The sequence below is a fragment of the Microcaecilia unicolor genome, chromosome 8 (genome assembly GCF_901765095.1).
Source record: "Microcaecilia unicolor chromosome 8, aMicUni1.1, whole genome shotgun sequence".
NCBI classification, from domain to species: domain Eukaryota; kingdom Metazoa; phylum Chordata; class Amphibia; order Gymnophiona; family Siphonopidae; genus Microcaecilia; species Microcaecilia unicolor.
Window position 1 is genome coordinate 173987280 of NC_044038.1, and position 20495 is coordinate 174007774.

At 45.4% G+C, this 20495-nt stretch overlaps 1 protein-coding gene across 3 annotated transcripts in view; it reads right to left on the reverse strand.

The window, feature by feature from the left end:
- AFF4 (AF4/FMR2 family member 4) overlaps positions 1-20495 on the reverse strand; it is a 182391-nt gene that overhangs the window by 48489 nt on the left and 113407 nt on the right. For 2 of the 3 annotated variants that reach the window (XM_030212598.1, XM_030212601.1), the window contains 6 exons: positions 19980-20016; positions 12914-12962; positions 5411-5431; positions 4587-4697; positions 4080-4134; positions 3024-3061 (listed from right to left, as the gene is read on the reverse strand). In XM_030212598.1, the coding sequence (XP_030068458.1) occupies positions 3024-3061; positions 4080-4134; positions 4587-4697; positions 5411-5431; positions 12914-12962; positions 19980-20016 (311 nt within the window). The remainder of the gene's footprint in view (positions 1-3023; positions 3062-4079; positions 4135-4586; positions 4698-5410; positions 5432-12913; positions 12963-19979; positions 20017-20495) is intronic. The other variant, XM_030212599.1, reaches the window with a different exon arrangement.

The window sequence follows — 20495 nt, forward strand, 5'->3', positions numbered from 1 at the left end:
GTCGCGGTGGAGGGTTGATTTCTGGCGGAGACAAAGATGTTTCAAACCCTTGGGGCGTCGGTGCTCCTTCATCGGCGACCCCTGCAGGGATTACCATGCCAGCTTCCGATGCTCGGCTCGTTGTGAAGCGGTCTATCGTCAGCTGTACCGGTGAAGATGTAAGACTCATCGACGGTTGAATTCTTACCAGACCTTTTCTCTTGGTATGTGGCATTATTTCGTTTGTATAATATCAAGAGGTTCAGAGACCAGCTAAACGCGACCTAATCACACACGAGTCGCGACCGCCATTTTGACACGCCCCCCCCAACAGAATCCATTATTATTTATTTTTAAAGATCTTGGTTGCTCTTCAAAGGCATTCTTAGAGATCATATACCCGCATGAGCCTATGGCTCATCTGGTATTGAAACTGCTATCGCAGTGTTGCCTTAATATGTCTTTTCACTGTGGTATATAGCAGCCTAATCCAAGAATCCTTAATTTATGTTTAATAATCACAAACAGTGAACAGTCCCTCTTAGCTTAGCAGCAGTTAACAACTGTGTTTGTAGGTGATTTATAGTTGTGCGACTCAGAGATGGATCACCTGCTGTTTCCTAGTGCAAATGAATAGCTTTTGAGTTGGTTATGGAACATTTGGAATTTCCAGTTTGAACTACATACATATTCGTTTACAGAGACTTTTCTGTTGTACTGCTGTCAGGTATTTTTATGTTTATTTCAGTTGCTATACTGCCCTTCATCACCAGATGATAGGGTGGTTTACAATAAGAGCAAAATATCAAGGAAAGGAGAAATGGAACTCAACCAGGGAGGGGGGGGGGGGGGGGGGGGAGCATACATTCTTATCAATTCCATCATTACTTGGGATACATCTGGCACCACAAGCTGATAATTATGTAAGAACTGAGAGACTTGCAAAGGGGTAAACAAAATAAAAGCAGAAAATAGGGTAGAATGCCCATATAGAGGAGTTTGAGAGCCAGAACTAAACCACAACCAGGATTTTAAATTCTATCTTGTGCTGTACAAGGATCCAGTGATGCTTAAGGGGGGAAAAAAGCTTAAGGTGATCCAGTGATGCTTAATGTGTGGGGGGGGGGGGGGGGGGGGGGGGGGACGATCAAGTTTATATGCCCAACTTATAAACTGTTTATATTTATTAGGCATTTAATATTCTGCCTTTCAATAAAACAAGCAAAGTTGTTATTAAAGAAGATACAAAAAAATACAAGGAAATTAAAAAAAGAACACAGTCATCAATAGGAAAGAGTAGAGGCAGAACAGAGAAGAGAGCAGACAAAAGTAATAACAGGGAAAAAGCAGCTCCTCCTGGCAGAGTTATCCATCATACCGATTATCTCCATAGGCCAGAGCAACAAGGTGGGCCTTCAGGGCAGCCCTAAATTTGGCATATGACTGTTCAAAGCAAAGTGCAAGGGGAAGGGAGCTCTAAAGAGGGAGCAATCCAGAAAAAGGAACAGTGGCACTCGGATTCAAGATGGCAGCAGTGAACTGCGAGAAAGGACAACTGGTGGCCAGAAGCAGAATGAAGGATGCGGGTGGGGTAAAGGGGACAATCAGGGAGGAAAGGTACAATGGGATCTCTGTGGTTTGTATTGCCTGAAGCCATTTGATCTCAGAAGAATTAAGTGAAGTGCACTTTTATTTTCATCTGACCCAAAGTATCATGCTGAGGCATCAGCGGATTCAGCAACAGAAAGGTTTCTCCCCCCCCCCCCCCCCCCTCCATTCTTCTTCCTAAAGCTTGCTTGCTTTATTTAATTTGAATGTACAAACTGAACATACGAATAGCCATACTGGGTCAGACCAATGGTCCAACTAACCCAGTATCCTGCTTCCATCAATGGCCAATTCAGGTCACAAGAGCGCAGATCCTGACGTTTGCCAGGCAAATGAAGTAGTCTGAGTGGAAGAAGTAATGGCCACACAGGAGGGAGAATAGCATGACTACAAGAGCTTTCTAGACTCTCTTGCACTCTGGGAGAGGAAATCTGACCAGGCGCTGTAAAAGCTGAAATCACCCATGTGTGGTTGATTATATACTGCTTGTCTAAAGGAGAACTGCAGCTCAACTAAATCAATGATATCAAAATTACATCAAGCTCTGAAGTTCTTTGCTTGCTCTTCCTCCTCCTCCTCCTTACGGCGTTCTAAAACGTAAAGCTGGTCTGTCTACAAACATATTGCCATTCATTAGCTCTGGTTAATGAAACATGCAATAAGTTTGAAGTGTTTTTCAAAAAAATGCTTCTTTGGAAAACACCACCAACTGCATGTTTTTACTCTTTCAAATGGATGTTTTACATATCTATCATTCAGGTTACACAGATCATCATGATGGTATTAAATATGTAACCAATCTAATGGTGGGTAATCTACAACTGTGATGCACATTTTATCTGTTATTTTATTTTTGCATTAATTTTACTGTTGTATATCACTATAACCACCTTGTCTGCAGAAGTGAGACAGAACTTAAACAGTTTGCAAGGTAGGGGCAGGAAGTTTACAAAGGAACTGAGTGCACTCTAGTCCCTCTCCTCCCTATGATCTGACTGCAGATTTGTGATTGGATCCTTTTTCTAGTTTGATGAAACAAAAACTACAAAATAAAGGTCTCGCAATACACAACAGCTCTTTTTTTCCCCACCTAAACAGTTATGTAACTATGCACATTAATTTTCAGTTTTTAATTATCAGGTTTGTTTATGCTGATTTCACATTATGATTCATAATCCGCTTTGAACAAAATTCTTTTGGAAATGGAGAATATAAACCAATAAATCAAAAAAACGGGCAGAGGGCTCAGAAACTTTGATATCTGCTCACAACTGATTCAAGGCAGTAGGTATTATTAGAGGATCGACAAAGGGAGGAGTCAAAAATGCTAGCTCATGACAGCATTAATGATGACTGCGACCAACTGCAGCATCAAATAACACTTCAATTGCCCCTAAGAATACATTAAAAAAAAAAAAGCCAAGTTCAACGTTTACCTCCCAGGTGTATTCCTCGGCACTGTTTTATCACAACCCTGTAATAAAACAAGTATTTCACTTACTTTATAAACTGCTTTCATTAGATAGAATATTACACAATTTACACAAAAAAAAAAAAAAAAACAGTATACGATTAAAATTTTTTTTAGAAACTTACACAAAAACTAAAAAAAACAGAAAATAATAAACCATCCCCCAAAACCTGGATAAAGCACTAGGCTTTAGAAACATTTTAAAATTCAGAGATACACTATCTCCTCACAAGTGCATTCCACAATAGCAGTCATTTGTTAAAAATGCACTATTTTGGGTACAAGAAACATGCAAAATGGATGAACATGACGGTTTCAACAACTCTTTTTGTAAAGACCTGAAGGGCCGGGGTGAGAAACATTCTACCAGACTTTGCCATATATTGTGGCTGACCTCTGTACATATGACGACAAAATGAATCTTAGCACAAACTCACAGCCAGTGAACCCTCTGCAGAAGGGGGAGGTCACATGATCTGCAGATGTTACCAGTAGACACATTATACTTCATATTCGAATGAGTGCAGAACCTCATTTACACATCATATTTTTTCCCTGGTCACATGGTTTACAATATTTAAGTTGCAAAATATTGTCCACACCAATTGATCCATAATATTGTTAATTCAGGTTTTGTTCCAAATATCTAAAAGAGCCTTTGAATAAACCATGCCATATGATATAGTTTCTAAATGGAATTGAAATCTGCTATTGTACAGCAGTGAATTCATATAAAATGTAGTTTGGACTAGATCTGTCCTTTCCTACTAAGTACAAAACAAGAAGGTTTTTTATTTTTCTTTTCAAAATCAGGGAAGGAACAATTGTACAAAATAAGATTGCTACCTACCCTACACTAGAGTAATACCCTAAAAAATGAAAGTAACCACAGAAGCACCAAAGATGTAGAGATATGAAGAAAACGTCATCAGAATGTTGAGAGCCAACTAGAAATCCTATAGAATAAAAATTCAGCAATATCTTTCACATTATACAAAGGTAAAACAGCTAAGGCACATACCTGTTCCTCATCACTGTCTTCGCTGCTGCTTAGTTGCAAGTCATCTTTTAGCATACTGGAGGGGGGTGGGGAGGGAAAAAAGTACATCTAATATTTTCCAAGCACTCTGCCTTCAGCTTTTTAAAAATTTAGCAGACACTAAAACAGACATCACATTTATTAAAAAGAAAACCGACAAGGCCATTAGGCAGACATGATCCCTTTCATTAGCACAAGTGTTTTAAATTGCAACTTTTCAGGACTTCTAAAATGTTTCTCTCAAGAAATATGCAAGTAGCCCAACAGCAGGTATCTTATACTTATATTAGCCTACTAAAAAGTCTTTACTCAACACTGATTTTCCTTTACACATTTTATATTAGCAGAGTTAATACAGTGCTCCTTCTGTGCTAGCTAGATATACTAAACTTGGTGACATAGGTGCCGACTTTTCAAGATGACAGAGGGTACTAAACAAATTGTTAGGGATGGGCAGTCATTTCCTGTCATTGGCAAACTAAATCTTACCCATTTTTGTTTTTCCCAACAGCAGGTTTGCAAATGACAGCTCCATCCCGTGATCCAAGGTTCCAAGATGGGCCGGTGGGGGGAGAGAAAATTTTCATTTTCTGTTGTCTCCTATGATGACACAAGGGGGAGGGGGAGACCCACGAAGAGAATGACATTGGAAATAACATGAAAATTTTCTGGCTGCCCATCCCTACAAATTATACCTCCCTGGACATAACAGAACTTGCTCAATACTGGGGGTGCTCAGTACCCACTGGTGCCAGCTCTGTGGGTGCAGTGCCTGGCAAATGGAGACAGCTTCAGTTTCACAATCACCCCTATGATTAATTCAATTGGCTCCAGCTATTCCTTTTTTAAAAATTTTTTGAAAGATCTGCCACCTTTCTTCCTATTCCTTTAGGCATTTAAGCTCAATCAGAACTTGGGGCTGGGATGCTAGTGCTATGAGCTTTCACTCACAACTACTCAGATACTTGCCCCTAATTTTAGACTGAACCCCCCCTCCCCCCATCTCGTATGGTCTAGTCTGATTATTGCAAGGATGGTCCTGCACTTGGGCTCCCTTCCATAATGCTGTAATCATGTGCCACGAATCTACTACTAGGTGATACCCTTAAGCAATGGCCAACTCCCTCTTCCTTTCCACTCCATTAGGAGCTTGAGCATTGCCTCTGCAGCATTCCCAACCAGCCTAGGGAAAGGAAGATCCAAGTTGATGATGACACCAGGGACCTGGTTTTCACATGGCTGCGCACATTGCTGTCACTTGGTTGGCTCATTCCATCAACCATTATCATATAAGTAAACAAAAAGTGGCTTACTCTGTCTGGTTTGGTTCACATCTGGAAGAAATAAAGTGGGAATGCAAATTAGTTGCATTTGTATTTTTCCAATAGTGAACATTGTGGTATTCAGAAAAATCGAGAAATTATACTCGGTAACATAAAAAACAAATCTGAAAACCCTTAAGCATCCTTTATCCCTTTATGAACATCCAAGATGACAAATTATTAATGAACCCTTCTGAATATAAGCATGCAATTTAAAGCTGTAGTGTTTCCTATTCATTTCAAAATTCAAGTCATGCAGGAGTAAGAAAATAGCCTTTACTAATGTAAGAACTATGGTTCCTGTTAAAATGCCAGAAGGCAGAGTCACCTTCCTTAAGCCCAAGGTCACCAATTGAATGATGTGTCAGTAGCTCCTCACTGGTGACCAAGGCATGATAGCAAATATCTTGGTGGAGAGGGAGACTGGGAGTTTAGCAACCAACCCATTGCTTAAATCTTAACTGATCTGCCAGCTCAGAAATCAAAAATAAACTCAGCCAGCAGATCTTTACTACTGTAAAAATTTTCATTTTACTTGTGACAGATCTGAATTCAACTGCATATGGAAAGGATTGTTGTTTTTAGTTCAGCCTATGCTTTTCTTAAAATACAAAACCCGCCTGGTGGCTTAGTGGCAGTGCTATACACTGCCATGCAGAGAATCTGGGCTTAAATTCATGGGTCAGATTTTCTGGGGTAAAGAACACTGTGGAGGAAATGTTCACAATCCCTGACAGGAAAGTAATCCTAGCTTTTGTTAAATGGCAATATCTACAGGTCACTTTGGGACACGAAGGTACCCAAAGTAAAAACACACCCCCAAATCACTAATGTTGGAACACATACCAGGAAATATAGATGGAAAGCGATGGCCACAAATGCTCGTAGTCTAAGCAATAAAGTTCACGACCTTCAAGCCCTGATGTTGGAAGCAGACTTAGATGTTGTTGCAATCACAGAGACGTGGCTCAACGGTTCCCACGAATGGGATGCAAGCATACCAGGCTATAATCTATTTAGGAAGGATAGAGAGGGTCGTAAAGGTGGAGGAGTAGCTCTGTATGTGAGGAATGATATCACGGCGACTGAAATGACAGGGACCTGGGGAAAGGAAGAAGCGATATGGATCACCTTAAAAAGATGATAGAACCTCTGTCCATGTGGGTGTTGTCTACAGACCCCCGACACAATTAGAGAAACTAGATAAATATCTGATCGCAGATATTCAAAAATTAGGAAAGAAAAAAGAGGTTCTGTTGATGGGAGATTTCAATCTGCCGGATGTAGATTGGAAGGTTCCGTCTGCCAAATCGGAAAGAAGTAGAGAGATCGTGGATGCTTTCCAAAGTGCTCTGCTCAGACAAATAGTGACAGAACCCACAAGGGAGGGAGCGACGCTGGATCTGGTGCTCACAAATGGGGATAGTGTGTCAAATGTCCGAGTGGGTGCACACCTGGGAGGCAGTGACCAAACGGTTTGGTTTGATATGACGGCTGAAGTGGAGGGCGGCCACTCTAAACTCAAAGTCCTGGATTTCAAGCGTGCTGACTTTAGTAAAATGGGGGAATACCTGAGGAAGGAGCTGATGGGCTGGGAGGACGTACGAGAAGTGGAAGGGCAGTGGTCCAGGCTGAAAGTAATAAATAAGGCCACAGACCTTTATGTAAGGAGAGTAAATAAAAGCAAGAGAAAAAGGAAACTGATATGGTTCTCCAAGCAAGTGGCTGACAAAATAAAGGCTAAAGAATTAGCGTTCCAGAAATATAGACATTCTCAAGAACAGGAACACGGGGAGGAATACCAGATGAAACTGAAAGAAGCCAAGAGAGAGGTACGTCTGGCGAAGGCACAAGCGGAAGAACAAATGGCTAGAAATGTAAGGAGGGGTGACAAAAATTTCTTCAGGTATATTAGTGAAAGGAGAATGACTAAAAAGGGAATTGTGAGACTAAAAGATACTGCGAACCGCTATGTAGATAATGATGAAGAAAAAGCCAATTTGCTAAATAGATACTTTTGTTCTGTTTTCACAGAAAAAAAATCCTGGGGAAAGACCGCGAGGGACTGGCAAAAGTACACCTGAGAATGGAATGGATATAGCACCGTTCACGGAAGAGAGTGTGTATCAACAACTTGGAAAGCTAAAGGTGGACAAAGCCATGGGACCGGACGGGATCCACCCCAGAATATTGAGGGAGCTCAGAGAGGTTCTGGCGGGTCCTCAAAGATTTGTTTAATAAATCCTTGGAGACGGGAGAGGTTCCGAGGGATTGGAAAACGGCGGAGGTGGTCTCTCTTCACAAAAGTGGTGATAGGGAAGAAGCTGGAAACTACAGGCCGGTAAGCCTCACTTCAGTTATTGGAAAAGTAATGGAAGCAATGCTGAAGGAAAGGATAGTGAATTTCCTGGAAGCCAATAAGTTGCAAGATCCGAGACAACATGGTTTTACCAAAGGGAAATCGTGCCAAACGAATCTCATTGAATTCTTTGATTGGGTAACTGGAGAATTGAATCATCGACGTGCTATAGATGTAATCTACTTAGATTTTTGCAAAGCTTTTGACACGGTTCCCCACAGGAGGCTCTTAAATAAACTCGATGGGCTGAAGATAGGTCCCGAAGTGGTGAACTGGATTAGGAACTGGTTGACGGACAGACGCCAGAGGGTGGTGGTAAATAGAGTTCGCTCGGAGGAGGAAAAGGTGAGTAGTGGAGTGCCTCAGGGATCGGTGCTGGGGCTGATTCTGTTCAATATATTTGTGAGTGACATTGCCGAAGGGTTAGAAGGTAAAGTTTGCCTATTCGCGGATGATACTAAGATTTGCAACAGAGTGGACACCCGGGAGGGAGTGGAAAGCATGAAAAAGGATCTGAGGAAGCTAGAAGAATGGTCTAAGGTTTGGCAATTAAAATTCAATGCAAAGAAATGCAAAGTGATGCATTTAGGGAGTAGAAACCCACGAGAGACTTATGTGTTAGGCGATGAGAGTCTGATAGGTACTGAGGGGGAGAGGGATCTTGGGGTGATAGTATCCGAGGATCTGAAGGCGACGAAACAGTGTGACAAGGCGGTGGCCGTAGCGAGAAGGTTGCTAGGCTGTATAGAAAGAGGTGTGATCAGCAGAAGAAAGAAAGTGTTGATGCCCCTGTACAAGTCGTTGGTGAGGCCCCACCTGGAGTAGTGTGTTCAGTTTTGGAGGCCGTACCTTGCGAAGGATGTTAAAAAATGGAAGCGGTGCAAAGAAAAGCTACGAGAATGGTATGGGATTTGCGTTCCAAGACGTATGAAGAGAGACTTGCTGACCTGAACATATATACCCTGGAGGAAAGGAGGAACAGGGGTGATATGATACAGACGTTCAAATATTTGAAAGGTATTAATCCACAAACAAATCTTTTCCGTAGATGGGAAGGCAGTAGAACTAGCGGACATGAAATGAGATTGAAGGGGGGCAGACTCAGGAAAGATGTCAGGAAGTATTTTTTCACAGAGAGGGTGGTGGACGCTTGGAATGCCCTCCCGCGGGAGGTGGTGGAGATGAAAATGGTAATGGAATTCAAACATGCGTGGGATATGCATAAAGGAATCCTGTGCAGTAGGATTGGATCCTCAGCAGCTTAGCCGAAATTGGGTGGTGGAGCAGGTGGGGGAAGAGGGGTTGGTGGTTGGGAGGTGAGGATAGTGGAGGGCAGACTTATACGGTCTGTGCCAGAGCCGGTGATGGGAGGCGGGACTGGTGGTTGGGAGGCGGGAAATACTGCTGGGCAGACTTGTACAGTCTATGCCCTGAAAAAGGCAGGTACAAATCAAGGTAAGGATACACATATGAGTTTATCTTGTTGGGCAGACTGGATGGACTGTGCAGGTCTTTTTCTGCCATCATCTACTATGTTACTATGTATTCCTGGTTCCAAATAGGAGCAATTGTCTGTAGTCCCAAGTTAAGGACCATCACTGCAAGACCTGAATGAGGTAAGTGGAATTATAAAATGTGTGTGTGTGTGTGGGGGGGGGGGGGGGGGGGGGGGGGTAAGATGGACCCTTAATTATGAATCAAGGCTCATGGTGCCATAAGCCCCTAAAGGTAGTTTAAGGTTCAACAAAGGACAAATCACCAAGCCAAAAATATCTCTATATATAAAAGGCACCTCCAACGTTCCATTGAAGCCTCAAGCCGGATGTTGAGGCGCCAGAGATATCCGGTTTGGCCTGTTGCCTGTAGCTCCGCCCTCGCGTTCCTCCGCCTCTCGCGATTACGTCGACGGCGCATCCTCTCCCGCCATTGGCAGAGCCGCGCGTTAGGCAGGTCCTCAATGGGCGAACCTCCTCTAGAAGGCGCGGCGAAATACCATCATTGGACGAGCCTTCTGGATGGGCGACGATGTGGAGAGGATTACTTTTACACTCCACAAGAGAAACGCTCTACTCACAGCTCAGGCGATCCAACCCCGCCTCTTGCGATGACGTCGCCGGCGGGGCCGGAAAGGCAGAAGCCACAAGTCGCATGGACAGATGACGGCAGGGAAGGAAAGGCAGAAGGCCCACAAAACCACGACCGACACGGGGGGGGGGGGGGAGGAGCAGGAGTACAAAAACAAAACCGTGACGCGTGCACAGCAACGAGTATGCCCTGCCCCCCTCCTCGGCGCATCGCCCACCACCTCCTCCCCAAGCACATACCTCCCAAACAATCGCCATGCCGCTCATCAACAGTGCCCAGTCCCACACGGAACGCAGCCAGCAGCTTGCCAGACAGCATGGAGGAACTGTGAAGCCAGGCAACCTACAGAGACACGCAGGAAGCGACAGCCCATTGCCACAGAGCCTCACACAAACACTGAAGAATCATTTCTACACAGAACCCAGGTACCTCTGTCTCACACAGAGGGAAACAGCAGGAACCTATGTACAACATACAGAGGTATAGAAAGTGTGACACCCTCCATCACGATAGCTCAGGGACATCACGGCACAGATGGCAAATAGCCTGGCACAGCCAGCCTCCCCGGAAAACCCCCTCAACTACAGAAAACAGGATCACATACGCACTTGCACACACTCATTCTCACCCACACACTCTCTCTGTCACACCCAAACTCGCACCCACACACACACTCACACATTCACTCTCTCTCTCACACAGTCACTGTCACATACGCTCTCTCAAACATACACACTCCCAGGAAAGCCTTGCTAGCGCCCGTTTCATTTCCGACAGGAACGGGCCTTTTTTACTAGTTTTTAAATAAAAATACAACACTTTATTCTGTACTAGTTATCTCAAGATCAGTTTACATATCTCAAGCACAGGGGGAAACCATGCTGCTAAATGCCACCAGAAAGGGAAAATCCAGAGGTATTTCAACACAGAGATTACATTTTACTAATCTGTAATGCTGAGAGAAATGATCACAGATGAGGGCCAAGTACAATTTAAATTATAAACTAGTTTAAAACCATGCCCATTTGTCCAAAATAGTATGTAAAAGCATTTTACATTTACATCTGCTCACAAAATGATTAATCCATTAACCCAATGAAGTAATCTAACAAGAAGCATTTGTCATCTGGATTTCAACCAAAACTTCTCAAGTTAGAACACGTTTTGATAGTGCTAAGTAAGAAAGGAAGGAAAATATGGAAAAATAGAAAGTTATTACCCCCTACACTATGAAAACCATCTTTAAAATTGTAATGCATCACAAAAGTATTTCTGCTTTGCTAGCCTGGTAACTGGAATTTAGAAATACACATTTTTCACATGACAGACAAAACATTCACATAGTGGGAGAAAAGTTTCTCAAAACAGGAAGCATGCTATTAGGAATGTGTTTTAACACACAAAAATAGTGATCTGTGTAATAACATTGGTGGTGTTTTCTGCCTGATACAACACAAAGAAACAGTGAAATACTGTTTTTGTCATTTTAAAGTACACTAAAACCTTTCAGCACCCACTAAATAATACTTCTTTCCATCCTTAATCTCTTTGCATCACCAATTGTATCTGACACTCTGGAATGGCAATGCCATAACAGATCTCTGTAAGCTACATTGAGCCTGCAAATAGGTGGGAAAATGTGGGATACAAATGCAATAAATAAATAAAATGCAAACTTAAAATAGGTGCATTGTAAAAATAACATGCATGCCATAAATACAGAAATATAAGCCTATCCGAGCATAAGCACAGTTAACTGAAGTATATGTCGGGGGTGGGGGGTTATATTTAAGTATAATATTTCCTCCCTTGTAGTGTCCTGCATGTCTCCATTTCCCCCTTTTCCTTGATGTGAAGCATTTTTCCCTCCCCCACCCCCCGCAATCGACCAGTGACTGCCACTACTCTCTCTCCTAACTAAACAATTGTCAACAACCTTTGTAACATTTCTCAATACTTGTAATGTGGCATTAATATCTTTAGCACAGGAAAAATAAAACCATTATATTATCCAATGCATCTGTCAGACAAGTCTAAATTAATAGCTACATATAAAGAGGCCACTGATATACATTAATGAGCATAGCAGACGAAACAGATTCCTGTGGCACTCCTTTCTCCACTGCAAGCCAACCTAAACTGTCTGCTCCACATCTCACTGTCTTATCTTAAAAACTCCTCCTTCATATTCTTTATAATATAAACTGGGTACAGATAATTTGCTGCTCCACAAATTTTTGCCCTTTCCCTCTCTCCTCCTCCTCTCCCCCCCCCCCCCCCCCCCCCACAGGGCCACCAGTGACTGCCACTTTTGGTTTATTGAAGTTGCTATATTAACTGACAGCTCTCAGCGGTTTACAATAAAATCAAAACAAGTTTGAGAAAACAAAAGGAAATATAAAATTTTAAACAGAGAGGAGAGGTACAGAAGGGTAGGACAAGGGAGAGGGAAGGAGACAGAGGGTGACAGCGATTTGCTGTAATAATTTACTTTGCGGAAAAGGTGTTAGCAAAAAGCCAAGTCTTTTGTTTTGAAAACTTTCAGAGATGTTTTCTCCCTCTCCAACCCCCCTCTCAGGGTGTAACCGGCATTTTTACCGCTTGCTTTTGGCTGCTGTGATCGCCATCGACAGAAATGAAAGCAAGCTGGGCTGGTGTGAAGCCTTGAGTATCTGCATATGCTCAAGACCTCCCGGTTCCCGTCCTCCCAGAAACTTTGAGAAAGTGAGAACTGAGGTCCTTGAGAATGCATTCAAGGCCCTACACTGGCACAGCTTGCTTTCACTTCCTTGTCAGCGGTGGCAAAATAAAAGGGTACGGTAAAAAATGCCGGTCATCGGGGGGGGGGGGGGGGGGGGGGGGGGGGGAAACAGATTTCTTCTGGCTCGACTATAACCTGACACCCCAATTTTTGGGGCCCAAAAATCTTGGTTTATACTTGAGTATATATAGTAATGTAGACAGGAAAACAAAATGACAATCATCAAATCAAAACAAAATGACAGCACAAAAAAAAACCAACATATCTCTAGAAACTGGAAGACACTTACGATTTAGACTGATGACCACTGGATGGTTTTGACAATGTATTGTATCTTTCTGCAAAACCAAAACAAAAATAAGATTAGGACAAGGGAACAAAATTATACACTGTAGAACTGGGCATCTGTTGAGTGCTAAGAACCATTCAGGTACAAGCACAAATACTACAGCTTGTGTCATACAGCTAGAGTTCAACAGCATAAAATATATAAGATTTCAAAATTCTGATGGCTGAAAAGCGAAGTTACTTACCTGTAGCAGGTGTTCTCCGAGGACAGCAGGCTGATTGTTCTCACTGATGGGTGACGTCCGACGGCAGCCCACAGGATTGGAGATCTTCCTAGCAACAAAGTTTGCTACCACTCGCGTGCACATGCGACTGTCTTCCCGCCCGTTACGCGAGTGTGCTCCTCAGTCAAGTAGAAAGCAAAGACAAGGGAAGACACAACTCCAAGGGGAGGTGGGCGGGTTTGTGAGAACAATCAGCCTGCTGTCCTCGGAGAACACCTGCTACAGGTAAGTAACTTCGCTTTCTCCGAGGACAAGCAGGCTGCTTGTTCTCACTGATGGGGTATCCCTAGCCCCCAGGCTCACTCAAAACAACAAACATTGGTCAATTGGGCCTCGCAACGGCGAGGACATAACTGAGATTGACCTAAACAGAAAAAACAGAATGCAGCCTGGAACAGAATAAAAATGGGCCTAGGGGGGTGGAGTTGGATTCTAAACCCCAAACAGATTCTGCAGCACCGACTGCCCGAACCGACTGTCGCGTCGGGTATCCTACTGGAGGCAGTAATGATATGTGAATGTGTGGACAGATGACCACGTCGCAGCCTTGCAAATCTCTTCAATAGTGGCTGACTTCAAGTGGGCCACTGACGCTGCCATGGCTCAAACACTATGAGCCGTGACATGACCCTCAAGAGTCAGCCCAGCTTGGGCGTAAGTGAAGGAAATGCAAGCTGCTAGCCAATTTGAGATGGTGCGTTTCCTGACAGCCACTTCCCTTCTATTGGGGTCTAAAGAAACAAACATTTGGGCGGACTGTCTGAAGGGGCTTGTCCGCTCCACATAGAAGGCCAATGCTTGCTTGCAGTCCAAGGTATGCAACTGACGTTCAGCAGGGCGGGTATGAGGATAGGGAAAGAATGTTGGCAAGACAATTGACTGGTTAAGATGGAACTCTCCACCTTCGGCAAGAACTTAGGGTGAGTGCGGAGGACTACTCTGTTATGATGAAATTTAGTATAAGGAGCATGAGCTACCAAGGCTTGAAACTCACTCACTCTACGAGCTGAAGTGACTGCCACCAAGAAAATGACCTTCCAGGTCAAGTACTTCAGATGGCAGGAATTCAGTGGCTCAAAAGGAGGTTTCATCAGCTGGCTGAGAACGACACTGAGATCCCATGACACAGAAGGAGGCTTGATAGGGGGCTTTGACAAAAGCAAACCTCTCATGAAGCGAACAACTAAGGCTGTCCCCGAGATAGGCTTACCCTCTACACGATAATGAAAAGCACTAATTGCGCTAAGGTAAACCCTTACACAGTTGGTTTTGAGACCAGACTCGGACAAGTGCAGAAGGTATTCAAGCAGGTTCTGTGTAGGACAAGAATGAGGATCTAGGGTCTTGCTGTCACACCAGATGGCAAACCTCTTCCATTTGAAAGAATAACACCTCTTCGTGGCATCTTTTTTGGAAGCAAGCAAGACTCGGGAGACACCCTCAGAAAGACCCAAGGAGGCAAAGTCTACGCTCTCAACATCCAGGCCGTGAGAGCCAGGGACTAGAGGTTGGGATGCACAAGCGCCCCTTCGTTCTGAGTGATGAGGGTTGGAAAACACTCCAATCTCCATGGTTCTTCTGAGGACAACTCCAGAAGAAGAAGAGGAAACCAGATCTGACGTGGCCAGAAGGAAGCGATCAGAATCATGGTTCCATGATCCTGCTTGAGTTTCAGCAAAGTCTTCCCTACCAAGGGGGTATGGGAGGATAGGCATACAGGAGGCCCTTCCCCCAATAAAGGAGAAAGGCATCTGACGCTAGTCTGCCGTGGGCCTGAAGTCTGGAACAGAAATGAGGGACCTTGTGATTGATCTGAGTGGCAAAAAGATCTACCAAGGGGATGCCCCACGCTTGGAAGATCTTGCGTACTACTCTCGAGCTGAGAGACCACTCGTGAGGTTGCATAATCCTGCTCAACCTGTCGGCCAGACTGTTGTTTATGCTTGCCAGATAAGTGGATTGGAGAAACATGCCGTGTTGGCGAGCCCAAAGCCACATCCTGACGGCTTCCTGACACAGGGGGCGAGATCCGGTGCCCCCGCTTGTTGATGTAGTACATAGCAACCTGATTGTCTGTCTGAATTTGAATAATTTGATAGGACAGCCGATTCCTGAAAGCCTTTAGCGCGTTCCAGACCACTCGTAACTCCAGGAGATTGATCTGAAAACCTGCTTCCTGGAGGGACCAACATCCTTGGGTGTGGAGCACATCGACATGAGCTCCCCACCCCAGGAGAGATGCATTTGTAGTCAGCACTTTTTGCGGCTAAGGAATTTGAAAGGGACGTCCCAAGGTCAAATTGGAGCGAATTGTCCACCAATGTAGGGATTTGAGAAAAACTGTGGACAGTTGGATCACATCCTCTAGATTCACCGCAGCTTGAAACCACTGGGAAGCTAAGGTCCACTGAGCTGATCTCATATGAAGACGGGCCATGGAAGTCACATGAACTGTGGAGGCCATGTGGCCGAGCAATCTCAACATCTGCCGAGCTGTGATCTGCTGAGACTCTAGTACCCAGGAGGTAGCAGTCTGGGAGTCTAGCAGAGCTCCTATGAATTCTAGTCGTTGAACTGGAAGAAGGTGGGACTTTGGATAATTTATCACAAACCCTAGTAGCTCCAGGAGTCAAATAGTCATCCGCATGGACTGTAGAGCTCCTGCCTCCGAGGTGTTCTTCACCAGCCAATCGTCAAGATAAGGGAACACATGCACTCCCAGTCTGCGTAGAGATGCCACCACGACTGCCAGGCATTTTGTGAACACTGTAGGCACAGAGGCAAGACCAAAGGGTAGCACACAATACTGAAAATGCCGTGTTCCCAGACGGAATCGAAGATACTACCTGTGAGCTGGTAGTATCAGGATGCGAGTATAAGCATCCTTTAATCCCAGAGAGCATCAACCAATCGTGTTTCTGAATCATGGGAAGAAGGGTGCCCAGGGAAAGCATCCTGAACTTTTCTCAGACCAGATATTTGTTCAGGGTCCTTAGGTCTAGGATGGGACGCATCCCCCCTGTTTTCTTTTCCACAAGGAAGTACCTGGAATAGAATCCCAGCCCTTCCTGCCCTGGTGGCACAGGCTCGACTGCATTGGCGCTGAGAAGGGCGGAGAGTTCCTCTGCAAGTACCTGCATGTGCTGGAAGCTGAAGGACTGAGCCCCCGGTGGGAAATTTGGAGGTTTGGAGATCAAATTGAGGGAGTATCCTAGCCGGACTATTTGGAGAACCCACCGGTCGGAGGTTACAAGAGGCCACCTTTGGTGAAAAAACTTTAACCTCCCTCCTACCGGCAGATTGTCTGGCACGGACACTTTTATATCGGCTATGCGCGCCTGGAGCCAGTCAACAGCCCGTCCCTTGCTTTTGCTGGGGAGCTGCAGGGGCCTGTTGGGGCGCACGCTGTTGACGTGAACGAGCGCGCTGGGGCTTAGCCTGAGCGGGCTGGCGGGCAGGTGGATTGTACCTACGCTTATTATAAGCATAGGGAGCATTCCTCCGTCCCCCATAAAAACATCTACCTGTTGAGGTAGATGCTGAAGGCATCCGGTGGGAGAGTTTGTTGAAGGCGGTGTCCCGCTGGTGGAGCTGCTCTATCACCTGTTCGACCTTCTCGCCAAAAATGTTATCCTCCCGGCAAGAAGCATCCGCAATCCGCTGCTGGACTCTATTTTCCAGATCAGAGGCACGCAGCCATGAGAGTCTGCGAATCACTATACCTTGAGCAGGGGCCCTGGACGCAACATCAAGAGTGTCGTAAGCACCCCTGGACAGGAATTTGTGACACGCCTTCAGCTGCCTGACCACCTCCTGAAAAGGCTTGGCCTGCTCCGACAGGAGCTTATCGACCAAGTCAGTCAGCTGCCGCACGTTGTTCCGCAAGTGGATGCTCGTGTAGAGCTGGCACGACTGGATCTAGGACATGAGCATAGCAGAATGGTAAGCCTTCCTCCCAAAAGAGTCCAGAGTCCTAGACTCCTGCCCCGGGGGCGCCGAGGCGTAATCCCTAGTACTCTTGGTTCTCTTGAGAGCCGAATCCACAATTCCAGAGTCATGAGGCAACTGGGTCTTCAACTCTGGGTCCCCGTGGATCCGATACTGGGACTCAATCTTTTTTGGAATAGAGGGGTTACTTAATGGTTTCGTCCAGTTCGCCAGCAATGTCTGTTTCAGGACATTATGCAGGAGAACAGTGGACGACTCCTTAGGTGGCGAAGGATAGTCCAAGACCTCGAACAACTCAGCCCTGGGCTCATCCTCAGTAACCACTGGGAAGGGAATGGCCGTAGACATTTCCCAGACAAATGAAGAGAAAGACAGACTCTCAGGGGGAGAAAGCTTTCTCTCTGGCGAAGGAGTAGGATCAGAAGGAAGACCACAAGACTCCCCATCAGAGAAATATCTGGGTTCTTCCTCTGCCTCCCACGAGGCCTCACCTTCAGTATCGGACACAAGTTCTCTGACTTCAGTCCGAAGCTCAGCCTGTCTCGACGCCGAGGAACTAAGTCCTCTATGGCGATGCCGAGAAGAAGACTCCCTCGCCGCCGGCGACGTCGACGGGGAGTCAACTTGGGTGGCAGCGGAGGCCGATGCCGCAAGCGGTACCAGATTCGCAGTCCTCACCACGGGTGGGGAGCCAACCGCTGCATCTCTCGACGGTACCGACGGCGCAAGCACCGGCGGTACCGGAACAGATGGTCGCAGCAGCCCTTCCAGAATCCCTGGAAGAATGGTTCGGAGGCGCTCGTCTAGAGTGTCTGTCGAGCAAGGCAGTGGGGCCGGTACAGGCGATGAACTCAGAATCTGCCTGGGGCGAGGAGGCGGTACCGGGCTGTCCGGAGAAGAGCGTAGCGACACCTCCTGTATGGAGGGTGAGCGGTCCTCCCGGCGTCGATGCTTCATGGGTGCCGAATCCTTTGGCGCCCCGGAGCTCTCGGTACCGTGATGGGAAGGTGACCGATGATGGTGCTTCTTCGGCTTCACTCGAAGCACGTCACCGGTACCTCCCGGTACCAACAAGGAAGACGTGGAATCCACACGTCTCCTCGGGGCCGGGTCCGAAAGAGGTCGGTCCTGGGGGGCCTGTACCGGAGGAGCCCTCGAGGCAGGTGGAGACCCACTCGATGGCTCACTGCTACCAGCGTGGGAGGGTCTGTGGACAGCCATCACCTGCGCTCCTGACGACAATGACCTTGGTACCGCTGGCGCCATACCGGACGGGGCTCCGAACAAAAAGTTCCACTGAGCCAATCTCGCCGCCTGGGTCCTCTTCTTCAGCTGAAGACACAAAGTGCAGGCATCGGGGCAATGACCAGCCCCCAGACACTGAAGACACGAAATGTGCCTATCAGTGAGCGAGATCGTTCGGCTGCACCGCGTGCACTTCTTGAAGCCACTGGTAGGCTTCGAGGACATGGGCGGAAAAATCGTGCTGGCGAAATCAAAATTCGTGATGCTGCTGAAAAAAGGCACCAAAACTGCGAAAAACCCGTACGTGCGGCCAAAATGGCCGCACATGACGAAAGGAAACTTATGTGGAACAAAACTAAGGAAAATACAGGAAAGTAAAACTTTTTTTTTTTTTGTAAACTAAAAGACGAGCGAAGTCGCTCAGAAAACACTCCGAAGAGCGGCAAAAAACGCTGCGAGGGCTCTCCTGAGGCGCTGAACAACCGAAAACAGCCATCCTGTGCCATGGAAAAAAAGAGACTGAGGAGCACGCTCGTGTTACGGGCGGGAAGGCAGTGCGCACATGTGCGCGCAAGGGCTAGCAAACTTTGTTGCTAGGAAGATCTCCGATCCTGGGGCTGCCGTCAGACGTCACCCATCAGTGAGAACAAGCAGCCTGCTTGTCCTCTGAGAATATAAAATACCAAGTGCCATCTTTGTGTTGATACGTATCCAGACACAGCCTTCAACTGTCTATTTGGGGATGCCATAAATCAGTGGCTCCAGATCCTAACCTGGTGGACTCCCAAGCCAGTCGGGTTTCAGGATATCCAGAATGAATATACATAAGAGAAATCTGCATGCAAAGGTAACAGTACATACATATCTCTCTCATGAATATTCACTGCAGATATCTTGAAAACCTGACTGGCTACAGCAGGTTTTAGAACCACTGTAATAAAGGCAAAATACTATTCCTGTCTGTTTGCCTATCTTGTGTACACAGTAAAACTTTAAGGACTTTAATTCAGACAAAACCCTTTTTGGAACCTGCTCTAGTGGCTTTGACCCATGATGAGAACCAGCCCATTTGTGGCAGAAGGTGAGCTACAGTCAACAAGGACACTCTGACAAAAAGAGTGAACAAATCTCGCCGAGGAGGAAAAGTGTGCCAACAGCTAGACACATGAATGAGGGCTTCTCTCAAGTTGTGGTGCCCATTTAAACTTTAACTCATCCTTCAACCTTTAGCATCTGAGCATTTTCATGTCAGCTGGGAATTAATTCACAAGAACAATCAGCAGCGAAGTCAATGCTATGTACAAGCCAGTTGAGAAACCGTTTGGAGTTTTAAACTCCTGAAGATGGCCCCTGGACTTGTGTTATTTGCATTAATCTACACTTTTTTCATCTCTCAAATCAGTGCTAGGGATCTGTCACAGAAGTAGTCACAGAAGTCAACACAATAGCGTTTTCATCCCTACCAAACACCGAAGAGAAAGTAATTTGTAAAAAGAATTTAAGCAAACAAAGGGATGATTCTAATATGGGTTGTAATATCTTCCAGGAAGAAATTAACTAGTTAAGAAATCACGTTCTGTAGACACTTACTTTGTTCTCCAGTGCCAAAATTAGACTGCTGTGAATCCTACAAAAGAGAAAAATTAAATGTTGCAAAAGGTTAGGCTACAAGAAACTTGACGGCTTTATTTCAATAATATATGTAATACTGGCACATGCAGATTAAAGGGGCTGATGTACTAAACTGCAAAAGTCTTTCACCAAAGAGGCTTCATGCACTAAAAGTCATACAAAGCACTCTCTTACTTGGAAGCTGGTTGGGGAGGCTATTGGGAGCTACAGGGCATGTTCTCATCATCTCTTTTAAAGCTGCTCACTACTCATACCAGGGACTTAAAAATTTTTTTGTGTGCATTGCCACGCCTGGGAATGCATGAAAAATTCCTCCCTAAAGTTTTACACAAAATGGGCACTAACCCATAATTTTTTCCACAGGTTAATGAATCAGCCCCTAAACAACCAACATTAGTTTAACTTTATTTAACAAATTAAAAACAATTAAAAAATAATATCCTATGCAAAAGATACCAACACACACACTAACAC